The sequence below is a fragment of the Calliopsis andreniformis genome, chromosome 12 (assembly GCF_051401765.1).
Source record: "Calliopsis andreniformis isolate RMS-2024a chromosome 12, iyCalAndr_principal, whole genome shotgun sequence".
Taxonomy (NCBI): domain Eukaryota; kingdom Metazoa; phylum Arthropoda; class Insecta; order Hymenoptera; family Andrenidae; genus Calliopsis; species Calliopsis andreniformis.
Genome location: NC_135073.1, coordinates 2,445,510 through 2,467,120, shown reverse-complemented (window position 1 = coordinate 2,467,120; position 21,611 = coordinate 2,445,510). Strand labels below are relative to the sequence as shown.

Here is a 21,611-nt window from a genome sequence, read left to right as displayed (position 1 = left end):
AATATCTCTGAAACGAAAACCCAAATGTAATATTGTCATTTTTGATCTTCATTATATTTTGATACATACAATTACCTCTTAAACTTTCTGACACCTGTTGTCGGACACTATTATTGTAATTGTATCTAACTCGGCAGCAATAATTTGCTATTTGCAAGGTAAAAATAATTTACTATCCCCTATCATTCAACGATTTAGTTTCATAAAAATATTTTTTTGGCAACCCTACAAATATTCATGAGGTGAGAAATATTACTTACATTACTTTAACATCTTTTCCTATTGTGGTTTCAGAACTCAACTGCGATTCTTCCTTTACCTCAACCTTGACAAGATGCGATTCCTTGGTTTCCACTTTACCCTCTTTATTTTCTTTATTTGTTTCTCTACTATCCTTCGTGCTTATCGTGGTTGACGACATCGTGACACATGACGTCGTCGTACTGAGTACAGATGTCGTTGTAGCTGTCGTTGACGTTAGTACAGGTTCCGTCGTTAAACATATACTCGACGTTGCTGCTGAACTTAAAGGAGTCGCTGAGGTGGTCACTATCGTTGTCGGAACAGTTGTTGAAACACTAGATGTAGTTGTGGTTGTAGTTGTTGTCGCCGTCGTTGTCGACGTTCCTGCTGAATTGTTCTGAGGATTTTCTTGAGTTTTCTGCTGTTGTTCTCGTTGCAACCTTGTCGTAACACCCGTAGTTAAAATGTCTATAGGTCCAATACTTGAACTGGTATTATTTACCTATGACAAATAGAAAAATCAATTAATATTTCGTTACATTTTTTAATTACGGCATACAGTATTATAAAATACGCAGAACATAATAAATTGAAGTACATTATTTAAATCTAAGTTAACTAGAGTAAGAATTTTAAACAAGCTTACTTTATTATTAGGATTATTTCGAGAACTGCGCGTCCGTTGCCGCGATTTACGCAACAGCTGCTTATAGTTTTCTGCTTTTTTAGTGAGGTAGTAATGATGCACGCAATCTGGAACGGACTTATGTTCTAAAGATTGAGCTATCGTTCCAAAGTTCTTAGGGTGCTGTAAATATTTCTCCTTAAACAACTCATGTTCCACAGAACTCCACACGTTAATCAACTTTCGTTCACTATGAAGAGCCTCCAATTCTTCTGGTTGTAGTAGACCGTTTCTATTTTGAAACGCAATTCGTCTCTGTTTCGTGTCCAGTAACAAGGGTGGTATCACTGCGTACGAACGCATCTTCTTATCTTCCATCTAAAAAAAAGGAGTAATGAAGAATCAGCTGTTAGAATATATGTATAAAATTTCCCCAATTAATTAATATGAAATATGTTACTTTGTCGAAATTACTTAGATGTTGAACTAAAACTTCTACATTTCAAATAAAGTATGGTTATATACCACTTGCTTAAATAACATATTATTTAAATAAGCAAGCATATACTATAAATATAATTCAATTTTTCATAAATTTCAAATAATATTGTTCACAGAATTAATAAATGGTATGACAATAGATATAACGAAAAAATAGAATCAAAGTAAATGAAATTCTTTATGCACTTTTCAAATCTTTCTAGTCATCAATAAATAGAACTAAAAGATTATATTTTTATTTACAGCTTTTGTTACACGTAATGGAACATTTCATATTTTTTTAGTTAAAATAGAATCTTTAGAATATTTCTTATTTTCCATAACATCTGTAGTGTTTTTCGATCTCTTAAACTATTATTTTAACTCCTTACGGACAGGAGAAGCAGACCTATTAATTTTGACAATCGAAACATGAAACATAGAAGATGTAACTATACATTATTACGTTGCGTTCTTTGTTAAATTCTCCGGAATCATTTAAAGAGATCAAAGTATCCTGTTCGTGAGGTGTTCACTTATCACGTAATTATCTTAAACCAAAGTATCATAAAATAGTAATACCTCTTGCTCTTGAAGGCCATCCATAATTTCTTCTAAGTCAGCTTCACTCTTAATACGAGCACCGACTCTATTAAAACGTTCTTTATCTTCTCTTTGTTTCCGTAACTCTGGAAACACTTTCTCGAAAAACTCGCGATTTTTTGCTTCTTTCGATTTCCTCTTTTGCGTCGCCTCTAATCGTTCTACCTTGCGATGCCACTCCTGTACCAAAATAGCGTACGTTTGCGATTGTTGTCGATGAAGAGACGCACGTTCAGCATGTTCCCGTCGAAGCCTCGCTATGAGCCTTGCCCTCATGCACGTTTGATGATTCGTACGATTTTCTTGATACACACTTGTGTCAGATGGTTGATTGTATAAAGGTAGTTCCACTTTCGGACCCAGCCTTTCCAGGAGTCTATGAGCTTCTTCTGCCTTTTTCTGAAATCAATATCATAATTGAATCTAAAACAGAATCTTGAAACACATATAAATTTTATTATAATAAATATATAAACTGATACTTGAAAAATACGAAATTTAAATAATTTGTTTCACTTTAAAATGTAGAATAATTTAAAATATAGTTTATCCTATATTATTGGGCAATATTATTTAACGAATGTTCAATTTTTTTGTACACCAAAATAGTACTCACTGAATGTATCATCTACTAAAACAAACTGTTTACCATTTTATAGATTTTTGTTTATTTTTCTTATGTTAACGATAAACAGGAAGCAAAAAGTAATGCAAAAGAAGTGTTTCATACTTATCATTTTTACGTGTTACATATTTCCTACATTATATCTTCTACTATATAGCATTCGAAAATTATATCACTACTAACACGTTCGCTACCAGCGTCACACATATGTGACGAATATGTGTGGAAAATTTGAAAGCTGGGCTGTGGATAGCGTCTTTTTTCTTGAACGGTGGTAACGAACGTATTAAAGATAAAAAAAATTGGAAATTTTCTCAATAAAACCTGTGTTTTACAATACAAATATACGTAAAGAAATTTTACCCTATTTTCAGCATAAATTTTTTGTGCCAGAGATTGATGCTTTGGTTGTTGAGATTGTTCCTCAACTTGTCGCTTGAGACCACTGGCTTCTAGAGGTTTATTCGCCGTCTCTTCTAACTCCTTTAATTTTTTCCTAAGCTTGTTTATCTGAGACTCCCTCTTTGCGATCTCCCTATCGACTTTGGAAATTTGTTGCAGAAGATCGTCCTTGGTACTCCTGAACTGCGCGTCTTCTTGCGTATTCGGCTCTGGAAGCGTGGGCGAAATAGCTTCTGTTTGCGGCGTATACGCACCTGCAGATGGCTGCTCCTAACACAAATTTTACATATAACACCATATTACATTTAACGTATTCTGTTGTTATCAATAACAGAATATAATAAGCGGAAGGAATATAGTTAAGTCGTAAAATTTATGAACACAGACATAAGCAAATTAGAATTTTGAAACTTCTTATACAGGCTATGCATCTTGTATAATTTTTTTGTGTTAAAACATCCAGAATCTATATAACTCCATAACAACAAGTAAAGAACACATTTCTTTGGTGGCTTACACTTTCAATGAACTAAGTGGAAACACTGAACATATTCCGCGCATAATGCAATACTTATTTTGTTAACGAACTATGACAAACCCCAACAAGTTACCAAAACCAAATTCTGTATAGTGTTCTCCCTAAAACGCAGACAAATTTTTGTATCCTACTTCTTGTGAGCTGTTCGTCACGAATTGTGCCTACTTAAAGCATGTTTACTTTTACGTTTAACGGATTTTACGACTTCACTATACTTCTTTTATCAATTCTACATGTCTACACGCACGCATGTAGAACACCCACCCTAGTGTCTATCCTAAGGGGTTGTTGCAACTGCACTACATGCTCCGGTTTACCGCAGGGGTCAGCGGGCGACAGACTCTGCCGAGACTGCGGCTGGGATTGCAACTGAATTTGGGTTGGTTGACTCAGTCGTATCTTCTTGAAGGGCGGCGCCTCCTGCAGGTTGGCCATCTCAACTGTCGTACGACTGCAATACTGATCCGATTGGACGGGCATCAGTCCTATTCGTGAATTCCTCGCGCTGGACACGTGCTGATAGTCGGACGCCGTTGGTGATGGTGCTGGTGTGACCGAAGCAGGTGGCAAAAGCGATATCCTCGGTCTGTCGCCCCTACCACTAGCCATGCTACCTATGCTGCTATTCGCGTATTCGGCTGTAACCACACCGACGCCGACTCCTATCTGCGATAGAGGACTGTTGCTTACGCTGATCGCGATCCTCTCGTTCACCTGAAAAATAATCACAGTTAAAAATCCATTTCTACTTTCCCATTCTTCCTATATTTCTATCTTTTTCTATCTTTTCTTTCCATTTGTTATGCACACGTGTTTTTTTTTCTCTTTTTCCGACTACTCTTATTTAATTTATCTTGCCTAATCATCTCCCTCCCGGCACAAACCTACTTCAAACAAATCGATGACCCGGTTCAAGAGGCTAGACGGTACGCTATCGATACACCTACAACGCCGTTACACGCGTTCCTTGCACTCAAATTGTAATTCAAACTGATTTTATTCCAGCTTACATACACCCGCACGTGTAGATACATACAGACATGAATATAGCAAGGGAAAGAGGCAGGAGGGATGTATAATGTTGACTAAGTATATACATGATCAGATTATAGGAACAAATAAAGTTTGGAAAAAAAAAGTTAACAAATAATTCTTTCTCTGTTCCAAATTAATTTTGATATTAATCACTTTCTGTAATTTATTTGCAAAGATTTGTTAGTCTAGTATATTTATTTACCCTACATACAAAGGGTACCCTTAGAATTATTACCATATTGTTTTTAAATTTCTAAAGTACGAAAACAGTCTCTGAAGTACAAACAATGCACAATCCAAACTACAGTTGACCAATAATCCACTGACAATTACATTTTAAAATTGCCAGAAATTCAGGATACATTGAAGAATGATTCAAAAAGAGCGCCTAATTTAGTTTGATGAAAAACCTAACTGTATCACAAATTACTATCTAAATCAAAGAACATTCGTCCAAGTCTTGAATCGTATTGAAACGAATAGAACTTCGATGTATTACGAGACGAGCTGAAAACAACGCCACAGTCCGTACGAAAAGATAGGTTATATCAGCAACGAAAGGGAACGGAGCAGGACTGATAGTGGGTGAAAGTCAAGGACAGAGTCCAGACACTGTATACACGCATTTCGTCTAACATATTCCAACATTCAATCACATAAAGGATTACTACGTCTTACGATCCCGCCTATATTGTTTGTAAACATAACCAAAAACATTTATCATCGATTCGTACACATAACCTATAAGATTCTCTAACCAATCGACAGGGCATTCGAGTTTCGTGGTTTCTCGCGGCGAGACGATACAGATACGAAACGTGTCGTATAATTTTCCATCGAATCATGATCGATTCGAAGTGAAAGATACCTACATTCGTAGTGGCGCTGCGGTATGCATCTCTCGCAGCATAAGCGGTTCCAGAAAGCGATGGCGGTGGCGTTTCACTGACCGTGGGTGGATTCGCAGGCGCGGCAACTGGAACCGGTACAGAAGTCGGTACCGACGAGGCCGAGGTGACCACCGTGGCCACGGCCGGCACCGACGCCGACGTCGGCGTCGGTGGATACGAGTGGATGTATCTCAGACCGCCAGCCATGGGCACGGCAACGTAGCCTCCTGGCGCACCACCCACCGTGCCGCCGTTCCCGCCACTGTTGCTCCCCGCACCAGAACTATTACTGGTACCGCTGCTGTTCCCACTTCCGGGTGGTGCCACATTCGACACGGCACCTGCAGCACCAGCTCCAGCGCCGACGACACCGGTCCCGCTGTTCGCGCCACTAGAGTTGTTGACGCCACCCCCGCCACCCCCTCCGCCACCGCCACTACCACCGATTGAAGGACCTCCAGCAGTGCCACTTCCGGTCGACCCTCCTCCCGTGGAGGACGCAGCTGCACCACCCTGGACGTACGTCACGCCTGCTCCTACAGTTCTCGGTGACACGGGACTACTGCTCTTGATGCTCACGTAATTTTGCGCTGGCCTGCAATCACAGTGAATCGGAGAAATAAGTTGTACGAATTGAAAATGAAAGAAATGAGAAAGTGTGGGGGATATGATGGAAAATTATGTATAGAAGTATATTAAAGTACGTATATTATGATAAGGTATTGCTAAGTTGTTGAATTGAGTTATATCTTCTTCGAAGTAATTAAAGCATGTTTGGATTTTCGATCGTACGAGACAGTTTTTGAAGAACCATGATTACCTGGTTACTAGGTGGAAGTCGGTTTTCGCACTTTTTGTTTGTGATGGATAGTGTATTTCTTGCGGAATATGAATCGAATTGAAAATGTTAATAAACTGTTCTATGATACTTCGCTACGTAACTTAAGACATGCTCAGGATATAATAGTAGTGTTTAGTTTAACCCTTTGACCCATACCGTTTTTTATAACATTATACAAATTTTTATTATATCATATGACTACATTATAATACTGTCACGGTTGGGAGCCTTAAGAGATTAACTTATTTATATGATTTTCAATGTAACATTAAACAACCTACTAACAATTAAATTTTTTATAATCGAAAGCAGATTTACGCAAAGTTTACTAAAACTCAGTTAAAGAAATTGATTTATGCTTATTGAATTAGTGGATTTCCAATGCTTAGACTACGCCTGTCATACTAAATATGTATCTAACAGTTTCCATTTTTCTTTAAATATGCAAATTATAGCTGACAATCTCTGTGTAATGATAACGGCTCTTTTTGAATGAACATCATAATCATCATGTATCATCGTTCTTAGCATTGCAGATCGTATTTACATTAAAGATACGGAGCATTAGAAATAGTAAAACGTAAAAATCGCATATACATGCATATTTTCCAGCCTATCTTTTTTTGATAAAATTAGGTTATGTAGTAATTCATTCATGACGCACGAGAATTTCTAAGTTTTATGAAGTAAACAACGATTGATAATTAAGTTATTTCAAATACTTGTTACGTAACTTCACATAATCATAATTACCGTATTTCATACCGAATATCAACAATGAAGAATCTAGAGAACCATGAATGTTTCAAATTGCATGCGCAATAAAATGCTATTATTGAACACTAACGTAATGCAATTAAGTTTCAGAACTTTAAACGGATCTATTTTTATTCCTAATGTACAAAAACTAATAATACGTGCAAAGTCCAAATGTGGAAGAAAAAAGAAAAGAAGAAAGAAACTAGATAGTGGAAGACAAATGCATATAAAGAGTGACGGATGACGATCGACTAACCAATCGCGTCACACCGTAAAAACATGATTCACGTGAATCCACCATCGGCAATGCGTATGATAGAGCAGCAGCAGACAGACGACCTTTCGGCGGTACTTTGTCACATGTGTGGCAAGCGCAAAGCGCATGCGCCCTCAGATATAACGATATGCGGTGTCGCAGTACAACACACATCATGGTTCCGCGTGCCGGTGCGTCGGTGCCTATTCTCCGTAAGAAATGACTGCGCATGCGTTAGAACATCACAAAGGGTGAATGTGCCTGTCTGCTTTCGTAAGGCGACGTTGCTATCGCGACGTTGCCAGATCATCGGAATACATTCGGGTAGGTTTCGTACGTAGGGCCGTAGCATTATTTGCTTGGCGGTTTACTGAAAAGGATTGCTCGGCGCTGCCCGATATTGTATTTTCTCGGCAAATTCAAATTTTAACGAAATTCGTTTCAGGAATTATTTAGAATACTTTAAACATTTGTTCCCGAATATCATGTATTATGGAGACAAAGTTATACTGTATTACGTGATTTCGGATACGTTTACTACGTACGATACGTTTAATTACGTTGAATAATTTGATAAGTCCTTTAAAAGCAAATGCAATTTTAGATTTGAAATTATTCGTAATCGTTTTAGAGAAATTAAAAATTGGCTAAGATATCCAGTTCGTACATAATGTGCGCTACAAGCACGATTATTGACAAAAAAGTGCATTTATCAATTACTTAATAACTACGCATTTCTTAAGTATACTTAACAATCATGCTTTCGAACATCTTCATCGAATACGAACTTTGAGAAAAAATAATAAAAATGAAAATTCTACTATTTGAGGAATGAAATATGAAAAAAATCTCCTTTTTATTGTTGACTTTAATCAATTCTCAAGTGTGTGTTTTTAATAGAACCATGCAATTGTTTAACTTTATAATTTTGTAGCATTTGTTTTATTAAAATTTTGTGCTATAAATTCAAATAAATATTTTAACAAATGATCAGAATCTTTTACATACTGAATAAAAATATCATAATATTTCATGCGCAATCATACTTTTGATTTTTTATTTGATATGAATAAGAAATCTGACCACACTAATAAAATGAATACATACATATTTTAGTACTGCATTTTTTTATCATAGTGAGCAGAGTGAAAAGGTGAAGGATGCAGTAGTAAAGATAACAATCTAATATGGTATGGTCAGTGGCTTTAAGCAACTACCTGAATTTGCGTATCAAACTGTCTGATGAACTTTCCTTAAAAATTTTCGATACATCTTATTAAAGTAGCATCGAATGTATATAAGTCAATACATATTTTACGGAGTATAAATATAAAAATCATTTCGAATTATTCCTTTTATGTAAATTCTATAAAGTCTAAATTAAGTAAAATTAAGCAACAATAAAATAATGATTACAAAATAAAATTGTTTTTCGAGTAAGAGTTAATCATAGCTTTATATGCGTCACACGACAAGGAAAAAATTTGAAATTAGAAAAGAAATTATTCATCCTCACAAATGCATTGCACTATTAAGTTTCATTGGCGACACCTAGGATTTAATATGACCCGTACTTTTGAGACGATTGTATCGTCTAAAAATTTGTATTCAAACAGAAAGAAAACATAGAATCAAGGTTACGTATTTCCGTGATACTCATTTATTCATATTATTCATATATTCCCAAACGTTTTTTTATCAGATATACCCACAGAAGACAAGAAAAGGGGAAGAAGAGGAAAGAAAAATTTCTCTTTTAAAACTAAACAACTTTTGTTTTCCTTATTCCTTGGTGAGTTCAAAAACGACAAAGATATTCAAATGCTTCATCATGCATCGCTTTCAGGGTCGTTTTTAAAATTCGTCATCGATTCATGAATGAGTTTATTTTCACTCATGTTCCGTGTCCACTACTATTGCAGTTGTTAGGTCGCCTCATGAATTTTCCTAGATTATGAGTTCCCGATGATGTAACGGTCACTGACCCCCTCCCCTCCCCTAGAACCTTTCCCCCTGCTCCACCTTCAATACTATGTATCGCCGACTCTTTTTCCCTTTTATGAATGATACACATACGATAGATAGGTCCAATTTAAGTTTTGGAGCTTATGCACCTCACTCCCTCCCATTTACTTGTGATGTTACTCTATATAGGACGGAACACAAACAAAATATCATGTATAAAAGGAAACAAAGGTATATCTGCCCTCCCCCGCCTTTATCTGTGGATAACATTGTGGTACAACATTATAAACGTAATGCAGATACACATGCACATGCAGATATGCAATTTGAAGTATAATGTATAGTCCTATATACAATGAAAATAAAAATATGTGAACAAAAAATTATTATTAAATTAGGAATCTCTGTAATTAATTGTTAAATAAAACACTGATGTAATTAATTATAAAATTGAAGGAATGGTATAAAATAATGTCACTTTTACAGTATAGAGAATGAGTATCACTTTTTCTATTCGCCATGTAACACAGAATTACAGGAAACTGAAATCAGCGGGACCTTGAAACTTTTCCACCGTTTATACGTTTTTTCTCACTTATATGTTCGCGTCTCCTTTACACACTGATTTATTATCACATACAAGATATCCCTTTTTATTGTATAAGAAAATTTTGAAAACGTACAAGCTTTAAATAGGTAAAAAATTATAACAGCTATAAAACTATGAGTTGTTCGAAACCTTTGATAGAAAATTTACAAGAAAAGCTTTACGCAATTTTGTCAAATACAATTGTCTACATTTTTTTATAAATATTTGTTTATAAATTTCCAATGAACCCGTCTATTGCGAAATATTAATAGCTAAGAGAAATTGAATATATTATTACTCATTTTAATTCTCACTAATACAACATATTCTATACAATATTTGCACTTTTTGTAACACGTGTAAATAAGGTTTTATTAGTTCATTCAGAAATACGTACAGACTTCTGCATTTCTGGCATTACCGCCATCTTTTATCACTGCCGCGCGACCTACTGTTAGCTTTCTCTTTCCTCGTTCAACAAGTTCTCGTATTTATCCTAATTTACTGCCAATCAAACTGTAAATTCATCTTTCAAAAATACGTCCATCAAAAATTTTTACTTATTGTTATACGCGACAGCGTTAATTCAACTAAATAAAATTTAATTTTCATTTCTAAGTAAAAGTAAATCATACTTTGAAGAATTATTCCATTGGGGTGTCAAATGAATATCACTTCGTAAAAAGAATGACTGTAAATATAATGCTTAATTATGTTCTATATTCGCCTCTTAGATTGAGTTTCTTTAATGATAAGTTATCAACGTTAGTGTTATTTTTCATTACTTAGTTTATTTTTAACGCTTCCCTATTTTCCCGCGTTCTGCAACAGATTATTTAATCTTTACATCGTCTTTAACGGCAGAAATTATTATACATGGAAATACTAAAATTTGAATGAAAACTAACAGTGTTTTATACAATAGTTACAGAAAATAAAATCACCCCACGTGATATTAGAAAACATTAAATTTACGATAGAAAATAAACAGTTTATGTATCAAATTACATAGTATTGCTTTAATAATTTTAGGATATGAAGTTGAACGGGTTAACGAAACTAATAAAATGCTTAACTTAAGAAATCTTATACAAATATGGCTAGTCAGTCTATTGTAACAAATGTTGTGAAGAGGATACAGTTTTCTACATACAAGAACTCATAAATAAACATTATATATTTAAAAGAGAATGAACAGAGCAACAAAAATAACTGCGTAAGACTTACTTCATCATACAAAGGAATAATCTTGAGTTTCAAAGCAGTCTTTTCTTTCCACGTACATTCTCCGTTTCCACATCTGGTACATTACATTTCCAAAATTCACCGTTTTACTTAAATATTTTCTTGGGGACACAGTACACGATCATTTGTGTATATGTTTTGATGAGCTATAGATTCCAAATGTAAACTTTGTGAGGTTAAAAAAATCAACGTTGCACGTTGACGTTTGAGGTTAGAATCGACAGGTAGCAGTAGTAGTAAAATCGGCAATACGCATGCGCAGCACGTTGAGCGTATATTACGTATCTAACTTCAATCTGTTATACCCGCGTATTTCAAGATTCTTTATTTTAATTTTCAATACATATACAGTCAACTACATATTATGTAGCTTCTTTATATTATTTAATAAAACAAAAAGAAATGTTAAAGTATCTTTAAACATTCAATTTTTGAAAATGAAGCGTTTGTCTCTATATTTATAATTTTAAAACTTATAAAGAAAAGTATGCATAATAGTTATAACATTTTCTTATGTTGGAGTATTAATTATAACGTTAAAGTTCGTGAAATCTTTTACACTAAATTTAGGTAAATTGTAAATATAGTAGATACAACGTTTATGAGATACAGATCATGTAATTCTAAAATTTTAAAACTGAAGAGATTAATCTCATCGTGTATGAAGTCCATTAGAAGGTATTACAATTGCAATCATACTTCTTAGTTATCAATTTTAAGCAAAAAATTTAATTCAGCACTCTTCAATGACGAGCTTTAAAATTTACTTTGGGTTCATAAATAATAAAACTATAAAAATTCAATCGATATAATTTTTCAAAATCCTGCTGTAATGAATTTATACAATAATGTGCACGCATATACATGCAGTAGAATTTTTGGAGAATGCACAGAATTGATATAAAAAATTGTAATTTAAAACCCATAGCATCCATCAAAACATCCACATTACTTGAAAATGTATATACACAAGTGACAAGGAAAAAATACAGTAAAAAGGAAATTTAGATTTGTAAAAAAGACACATTACATAAAAGAATATATATAACGAAAAACATAGAATAAAGAATACAATATAGAACACTATAAGTATATAATATACGACAAGACAGTCTCACGATTTCCACCATACATAATTTCCTATTGCAACTTCTGTACACATTCACCCCAAAACTAACTTCAAAATTTTCAGTTACACTACTCGAAACCGGTATTGAATTTGCTACTCTACCACTAGCAAAAGTCCACCTCAACAGAGAAACACGCGCCGCTTTAATTACAGCGTGTATAAGTGTACTTGCATATATGCTACACACGAGGGCCATGGGGAGAGGAACGTGTATGTATGTATAATGTAAACTTACCTGTGCAGCTGTACCGGAGTAGACCTCGCGGGTAAATGCTGATTATGCGAGACCGGTGGTTGTGCCTGACCCCTGCCGGGGGTCGACGTTACACCGACGAGTGAGTGGCCATGGGTCCCGTGAGGATGACCGTGGGGGTGGGCGTGTGGGTGTGAAGGATGGGAGTGGGGGTGAGGATGATGATGGTGATGTAAATCTCCCCCCACTGGACCCACAGGGCCCACCGGACCCCCCACTCCCAGGCCGCTCACTACTTGGACTGTCTTGCCCACTGTCTCCATCACCCCTAGCGCATTGTGAACTGAAACAATTCAACAAAATTTCATTTTATTATCTAAGCCTATTTATGCGTATTTCAGTACTGCTTTGGAAATTGTTCGAGGTTCAGGATCGTATCTGGCCAATTTTTAAGAATGGTAGGTCTAGGGAATTCGGAGTATGTTTTTCTTTCATTAAGTTGAGTAAGGTACAGATATCTTGCAGAGAATAGTGAGGTCCCACAGAGGGGTAAGAGTCCCGATTACTGGTAATGAGTGTTGAAGCTGAGCAATTATTATGCCCTGTCTTTTATTTTTACACATAATAAGATGTATGTAGTGCTATTAGAGTATATTGAGTTCGTGAGGAAGTATATACTGTCAGTTATGTTGATTTGTACCACTGTCGAAAACCGACATTACTATTCTGCCAATTTAATTGTATTATATCTATAGTAGGTACGGTATACCAGTGATCGAAATAAAATTTGAAATCGGAATAGCAGGAACACATCACACCCCTGCGAGAAATTCTCATATTCGAAAATAAAATTGTCAAGAACAATGAAATAGAAATTTATATTTACATAATTGCTTAACTACTGCACTGTAAAATATGCATTGACTAAAATTTAATCAAATATCTATTGTTTAACATAACAAACGATGATAAAAAATATTAAATTACTCAATGTAATCAATGATAATAATCTATATATTGTTTTGAAAGGTAGCTTATATTTTTCTTACTATGTATAGTATAGTATTTATGGCCGTTTATTACAGTATTTCATGAGTTTGAAGTAGTTTAGTTGCTTTTAATAAAATGTAGTTAATTATTTTCAGAAAAATTCTATATTTTCTAATTGACTCTACAGTTCTTTATAAGTGTGTACGAAAATGATGTTTTTTATTTTTTACTTAGTTTTTCATATTTTAAATGAAAATAATGAACTTGATGACACAGTATGAAACATTTTAAAGATAAATAAAAGTGATGCTACAGCGCGATTCTGTTAGCATTTTGAAGGTCAATACCTATGTATTCTTTTTCTCCCCACTACTATTTATTGATGCGCGTTGGCTCTATGTCACCACTTAACAACGTGTCTCAACTACTCTTGGATCAGAGAAAGAACTGCCTTGAGAGATCTCCCTCCACCTTAATGAAGGGAAGTGTTCGCTCACTCATCTTCTTGGCTGACGCCCTGAGAGCTCAGAATCGTAGTGATAAAATTGAGTACACCACCAATTCCTTTCATGAATCGATCAATATTTGTATATATTTATAACTTTAAACTCTATATAAATAATTAGTGGAAAATAACATCATTGTGTGAATATGAAAAGTGATATCATTACTGATAAATCGTTGCATATGAAATAGTAATACGAAAAAAATTAAACAACTGATATCTTACACAAAGTTTGGAATATGTTCTAATATTTTGTTTCACATGCTCGAAATAAGCAGAGAAAGTCAAAGCGCGAAATCATTCCTTTTTAAGACTATCTCTAATCAGCAGCAAACATGATTCTTTTTCCCACCAGAAGAGTATTTACATGTTTATTTTTCCTAAGATATTTTATTTTTTAAATCAGTTCATATGTCTAACGGAGTATGAAAATGAAATTCATTTGTGCTGATAATTATAAAAGTGATGTACGGGTCATTCCACGCGAAATCGGGCACGTTTCGGAGCAAGTTCTTGTAATTTGCTCAAATTTGAATATGTTGTAGTCTTTAACGATATTTAAACGTACCCCAAAGGATTTTTCAAAATTTTGAAAATTGTTGATTTTACAGCTGTTTGAAGTTAAGTGCTACCTTTTTTTTAAAAAATTATAGCTATTGAACTAGTAAGCGGATGGAGATGAGCTTTACGGTGCTTATAGAGAAAACATTGAAGTTTGTAAAAAAAATTATTTCATTTAAAAAAACTTGTTTTTTGATCATCTTTTTTGCAATTATTTTAAACAAATGCAGGTTTTTAAGATGATGCGCGATTTTAAAAATCTGAAAAAAAAGGAGAATATAGTTTGATCCTTCCCCTTGATGGACAAACTTTCAAAAAGATGGACATTTTAAAATTGGCCCTGTGAAAATTGCCGAAAGTTGACGCTGCGTCGAGTCGCACTGCTGTGGCGGGCGCGTCGTCGCTGGCAGCCTGCTCGACTCCAGCGAACGAACGTGCGTTATTATTTGCGATCAAGGCGGCAAATATTGGTAACTCACTCTTTGTCAATGAGACTTATTGACAAGTTCACATTCATTTTTGCCATGTGAAGTTGCAAAAAAGTGCCATTCTGCATTAATACCAAAATCTTCGAAATGAAAGCTAGGATATAAGAGATTATATTTATGTTTTCAAGAATAAGACGAAGATTGAGTTACCAATATTTATTGATTGCATTGAACCTTGCAAATGCTCGGAGATAATGTAGAGTAATGTTGGGTGAAGTCGCCTTGATTCCAAATAATAACGCACGTTCGCCCGCTGGAGTCGAGTAGGCTGCTAGCGACGACGCGCCCGCCACAGCAGTGCGACTCGACGCAGCGTCAACTTTCGGCAATTTTCACAGGGTCAATTTTAAAATGTCCATCTTTTTGAAAGTTTGTCCATCAAGGGGAAGGATCAAACTATATTCTCCTTTTTTTTCAGATTTTTAAAATCGCGCATCATCTTAAAAACCTGCATTTGTTTAAAATAATTGCAAAAAAGATGATCAAAAAACAAGTCTTTTTAAATGAAATAATTTTTTTTACAAACTTCAATGTTTTCTCTATAAGCACCGTAAAGCTCATCTCCATCCGCTTACTAGTTCAATAGCTATAATTTTTTAAAAAAAAGGTAGCACTTAACTTCAAACAGCTGTAAAATCAACAATTTTCAAAATTTTGAAAAATCCTTTGGGGTACGTTTAAATATCGTTAAAGACTACAACATATTCAAATTTGAGCAAATTACAAGAACTTGCTCCGAAACGTGCCCGATTTCGCGTGGAATGACCCGTACGTTAAAAATGTTAAAAAGTTGAATTTATCACTTATTTAACGTTGCATTGATTTACAGTTCAAAATGACTGATAGATTTAACTTTTTAACATTTTTTACTTGAATCACTTTTAAAATTACCGATACATTTATTCCAAATAATTTTAAGAAAGAGTACCAAACTTAACTAACAAATAATAAAAAAATATTTTATTTAATTTCTGATCACAGAAAGTATAGATAGCTACATGTATAAATCATAAGGATAATGTTACATACACATTTGTAAGTGTAGGAGGATTAGTGAGAGTCTTCTCAAAATAGATATTACCTACTTATAAAAGCTGTTTTAATGGATTTCAAAACTTGCTAGGAAAAAAGACATTAATAAGATGAAACTACAGTAAATGTAAAAAATATATATATGTATAGTAACAAATTTTAACAAGGCATAATACAAATATAGAAAACAAATTAGACCATTACCTACACCTATTCCTCACCCGATATGCATCTACTTACATATCTATATCTAACTTCTTATTCCAAACACGCGTCCACGTACGCATGCTTAGTGTAAATGTGTAAGATTGATCCTATGCATAATATAGTTTTTGGTGCATGTAGTTAGTCGTATAGCTAGAATAAAATCAGTTAACTCTACACTCGGCTAAAAAGTACCTTGTACTCTAACACAAATGTCTCGTCAATTTGGCCAATTACAAGCTTGAAAGGAACACGTGGAACCAATCATAAGTTATGTTCCAGTAATATTAGAGCGAAAAATATTTTTGAGCCAATTATAAATTCGATAAAAAAATGACCGTAAATATAATCTATCAATTTCATACATTTTTAATGCATTCATATTACAGAATATTCTTTTCGATCAACAATACCACACCTCGAGAATGTTGATTTACAATAGGTTCTACCACAAAATTCATAGAGTATTTCTTTTAAAAACAGCGTATTACAAAATTTTATATTATAATATGTATTTAGGATTCGTTTCGCTTTAAAATTTAATTTATACAGAATATACGGCTGTATGAGTCAACCACAGAAATAAACAAACGAAACCGTATAATTTGTTTCTGTAAGTCGGTAAACCTTAAAATACTTTTAGAATTACCCAAAATAGTAATCAACAAGCTGCATTATTAAAAATGGATAAACTGTCAATTCTATTAAACAAATAGGGTTAAACTACGTATATTACTATTAACAACATCAAAATATAGAAATATTTAAAAACTTGAATTGCTCAAAGCTGTAAAAACGAAATTAATTTTTACTCTATCAAAATGTAAACAATTTCTAACTGTATTATCAAAAAGTTATAAAAAGAAAAAGAAAAATAGCTAAATTTTATTAAAAGGATGAATTAGGGATATCTTTACATATGTACCTATATAAAATCAAATAAAAAAAAACAATTTTTTAATTTCCCATTAATGAAATATTACTAATGACAATTAAATGATTCAACTGCAAAAACAAAAAGAGAATATGTATTTTTTATGCACATTACTACATTCAAGATAATGTCCTTTTTGTATGTTACACAAACTGGTTTTTTGCAACGCATGCATATAAATCTCGTTTTCCTCTCAGCGTTTTAGGGGTCAAGGAGAACATCTTTCACCGGAAGACATTTCTGATAATTGACTTCCTACCAAAATCTCATATTATTTTATTTTATATAAATATTTAAAGCGACTATTTGAACTCATTCTTTTTAGAGAAATACTGTTGTCTAAATAAAAACAGTTCGTCACTCAAAATTATTCAGATGAATTCTTATGCGATTATAAACATTCGTTTGTGTTGAATAAAAATGTACTCGTTATTTTATTCATTATTTAAATACAGTTCTGAATTTTAAAATACAAATGTATTGAATTTTAATATTTACAACTGTGAAAAAAGCTAAGTTGGTAAATATTTTACGTTATAATAATACAATTACCTCGTTGCTAGACTAGCGTTTTAAAAAATAGCTAAAATTGTCCATAGCGAATTATTACTACAATGTACAAAATCTATGTAAACATCGAACTCACAAAAAAGCAAACAATTAGCAGTTAGTGTCTGCAGCAGTCACATGCTATTCGTATCAATTGCTATGTACAGTCCGTCAAGAAAGTCTAGACACAGCTTATGAATGTATCTCGTGTTTAACCCCTTTTGTGACTAGTAAAATTGAGAAATGTAGCTCAAGAAATGCCTATCTTTTTCAAAAATCGATTGGATAAGTAATTTTCATGTGAGAAAAGTCAAAATAAGATGAAAATGAAAACAGAAATAGATTTGATATGTCGCAGATATTACTTAATTTCAACATAACACTTACTTCAACGTAATAATTTAGATTTAATTGTGTATGATATATTTTAAAATAAGAAATACATAATCTGACATCACGGTCGTTACAATACGATTTTGCTTCTTTCATAATCCGTGGTCCTGCCTTATCTCCTTTGGAACCAAATATATACAACGCATTGGTGGTTTTTTCCTCTTTCCGTTCGGAGAAATTTTTCAATAAAATGTCTTTCTGTTAACTGTAAAGGACAATGAAGTTGAGATTGATGGCCAGAAATAGCTTCTGATTCTTCTTTCTGATATTTCTGAATTAATAAAATAATTACGGAAAACCTAAATTTATGATGGGTTTTCAAGCCTCTCTGTTTTTTATGCAGGAAATTATACAGGCCAAATCAATAACTCGCTTACTATTCGTGATCTGTAGAAAGAAATTTGTTAAATCAAACTCGCTTGAATTCAAATGGAATATAATCCCATGTCAATAATTTTTTTATAGGTGTAGATGTAGAAGATGTTAAAAGATATTTTAATTTAATCCTTTTTTTCTCAAATTATTTAAAGACTACAAAATAGTATCTATGTTTGGAGTATTTTGAATGTCAAATATGTGCTTCAAGAAAATCACCAAATATGTTTTTAAAAAAAAACACCATTTACATTAATTTTGCTTAGTAAGTTTTCTATTATTTTTATGTCGGATAAAAATGAAATTATTTAATTGAAAAACAAAAGAAATATATTTATTAGAAATTTTTCAATGTAACATAACATTTGTAGTCATAAAATGTATGTAAGTAATGAAAAAAGTAATAAACGATAAAGCAGAACAATAAAGAAAATAACGTTCCGCTAATTTTAAAGTTATATTATTAAAAAAGTAGTAAATAGTTATAGCTGATATTTAGACAAATTAAAAAAATAAACCTAAACTACAAGCTCATGGTGAAATTTTGACCAATACGCACCATTCGATAAGTTTTACTTTAAAGACTGAAATAACTGAACTAGAAAAGTGGATACCTTTGAGTACGTCTAATCAAAACGGTCATAGACTTTTATTAATCTTTTTATTACGGTAATAAAGTATGTACTTTTCTCTACAAAAATCACGAAGCCTGAAGTAATTCAATGTTAATATCATTGCTTGCAAAAAAGAGAAACACAAACCGTTAAACATCTTTAAAGACAATGCATATTACAGATTTCAGTGTCAGAATTACCCTACGTAAACAATTTTTAATGGTAAATAAAATTTCAGGCAAAGATCCTCGAAAATTTAGAAACTTAATGACACCAAAGATTAAATAATCGAAGATGGTGAAAACTTTGATTTTATCGCGGCCAAATAGTCATTTCCGAATACTTGCGCGCCGCGACTTCGTGTTAAGGCCGAAATAAATTAGAATACAATCACTGTAAACAGGCGAGGCGACGGCAACAACATTCTTTCTTTTTCTGTGCTATTAGATAAATAATAATAATAATAATAATAAAAAGGAAGATGTCGCCGTCACCTGTTTCCAGGTATTGTATCCCAGTCTATACGCAGCTTTACGCAATCGCGATAATCGCGAACTGTTACCAGCATAATTAAATTTAGGTGACTCTTTCAAAATAAAAGGTTGAACCTCGTACAAGAGAAGTGAGTGTTGTATGATATGCATATAAAATTGGTGCTTCGAATGCTGAGCTAATGTTTGATTGTTTATGCTCCGAAAGATGAGCGGTTTTCATACGATTCGTAATCGATCTTGGATCGATTCTGTCTTCTTGAGCGCTTGAAGACAATCATCCCCTCTCGCGACGTTGGGGTTCTTTTACCGTGATTGGTCAGTGTCCCGAGAGAGGAGGAGCGCCTTAAGATTTTCGTGTGCCACATGGTGGTGGAAAATCTCCCCTTCGAAACAACAGACTCGCGTGGACCAGCTTGACCGCGCCAAGTTTCGAGAGTCTTCCAACGGAAGGGGCCTTTTTGTTACCCTATTGTTCCCAGAGTCTCGTGGCAGGAACCGACTCGAACGATTTTCGGTGCGGAACGAGCTCGTATGGTGACTAGTTGTCTGGAAAAACCAAATCACGGTCTCTAGACCTCTGGCCATAAGCCGTGTTTCGCGACGGAACAACGTCAATCAGATTTTGATTTCGATTAATATGTCCCCGAGATTTGAAAGCAATAAATACTAATACACCAATCTACATTTATCCTTTTTTTTTTTATAGAAAACACATTATGCCTTCCTACGAAATAATAGATAATAATGAGATGAGTGTATCTGCATCATTTCATTCGCGACTTTATTGTATAATTTACAAAATAAAATAAATTTTGTAAATTTTAATTCATGTAGGATTATATCTGTATACTTCACGACTGGATATTTTATTTTAATTAATATTACACTGAATAAAAATTCAGTGAACTTCTTCAAAATATCCTCTATAGAGGTGTCTCAGAACAAGTGGTACAAGCGAAAGTTAATGATGCTACATGGAAAAATAAGTCGAGAATATAAAAAAACTTCTTTGATATCGTGCATCGTTTTCAAGAAAATTGAGTTTCAATTATGATCGGGTACAAGTGGTCGGAAGTAAGTACAGTTCTGAGTGCTTGAAGAGTACACGGGATAAGGAGAACATTCTTGTTCGGACTATTGACTGTTTCTATGCTACGGTAAACTAAATAGAAGCATTCCTCTTTCCTCGTCTTCCCCCTCAAATGCCTAAAAGCATACGTACTTCGGTGCATTTGTACTCATTGTCAGTTAAAATTCAAAGACAATTTTCTGGAAAACAAAGCATACCAAACGATTTCATTTTTCGTTTTCAACTTATCTTTTTTGTGTAGAATCACCCCCTTTTCGTTTGTACCATAAATTTTTTAGACACTCTGTATACAATATTGTGTGAATTAATGTGATCACAGGTATTTTAGTGAAATACTTCATTGTGCACAAAATTAATTTTAAGCAGAAATACAGTACACTAAGTATGTTGACTGTTTAATAAAAAAAATGTGATCTCTTTTAATACTAATGTGTTCTTGCATTTGTTTCGACGTGGAAACAATTGAAAAGTTCATAAGTAAAACAGGCTTCATCAAACTTCACGATTTTTCATGAAAACACATTTCAGTGGTCAGAAATGAAATTCAGAACTTAATGGAACCTATCCCATCAAAAACGCAAAATGTGTACTATGATGAATATTTTGTTAAAAAAATCGATTGACCAAGAAATAACGATGTTACAATATTATTTGTTCTCCTAAAAAAACAAAAATTGATTAGAGTCGTTTTTATTACGAGTTTGCCCAAACTTAAATAGCTATCTTTTTTTAACTATTGCCCAAACTTAAATAGCTATTTTTTTTAAGTATTGCCCAAGCTTAAATAGCTATTTTTTAAAATATGACGACGTGAATGTATTTTTACTATTCATTCTAACCTGTAAGGGCGTTTGTACACACACCCGCATTTTGCCGTCGCCGAATTCAGCACCGATCAACGATTCTAACACGTGTATCGACCAGTGCGGTTACTTAAAAATTTATAAACCGCAATTTATTATTT

The 21,611-nt window shown here is 33.6% G+C and overlaps 1 protein-coding gene across 8 annotated transcripts in view; it reads right to left on the bottom strand.

Annotated features, from left to right (window-relative positions):
* Positions 1 to 21,611, bottom strand: part of Smr (nuclear receptor corepressor smrter) — a 98,838-nt gene that overhangs the window by 42,376 nt on the left and 34,851 nt on the right. For 6 of the 8 annotated variants that reach the window (XM_076389491.1, XM_076389489.1, XM_076389495.1 and 3 more), the window contains 7 exons: positions 12,461 to 12,761; positions 5,424 to 6,036; positions 3,781 to 4,230; positions 2,940 to 3,248; positions 1,931 to 2,350; positions 890 to 1,246; positions 261 to 745 (listed from right to left, as the gene is read on the bottom strand). In XM_076389491.1, coding sequence (XP_076245606.1) covers positions 261 to 745; positions 890 to 1,246; positions 1,931 to 2,350; positions 2,940 to 3,248; positions 3,781 to 4,230; positions 5,424 to 6,036; positions 12,461 to 12,741 — 2,915 coding nt within the window. In that variant the 5' untranslated portion in view covers positions 12,742 to 12,761. The remainder of the gene's footprint in view (positions 1 to 260; positions 746 to 889; positions 1,247 to 1,930; positions 2,351 to 2,939; positions 3,249 to 3,780; positions 4,231 to 5,423; positions 6,037 to 12,460; positions 12,762 to 21,611) is intronic. The other 2 variants (XM_076389494.1, XM_076389497.1) reach the window with 1 other exon arrangement.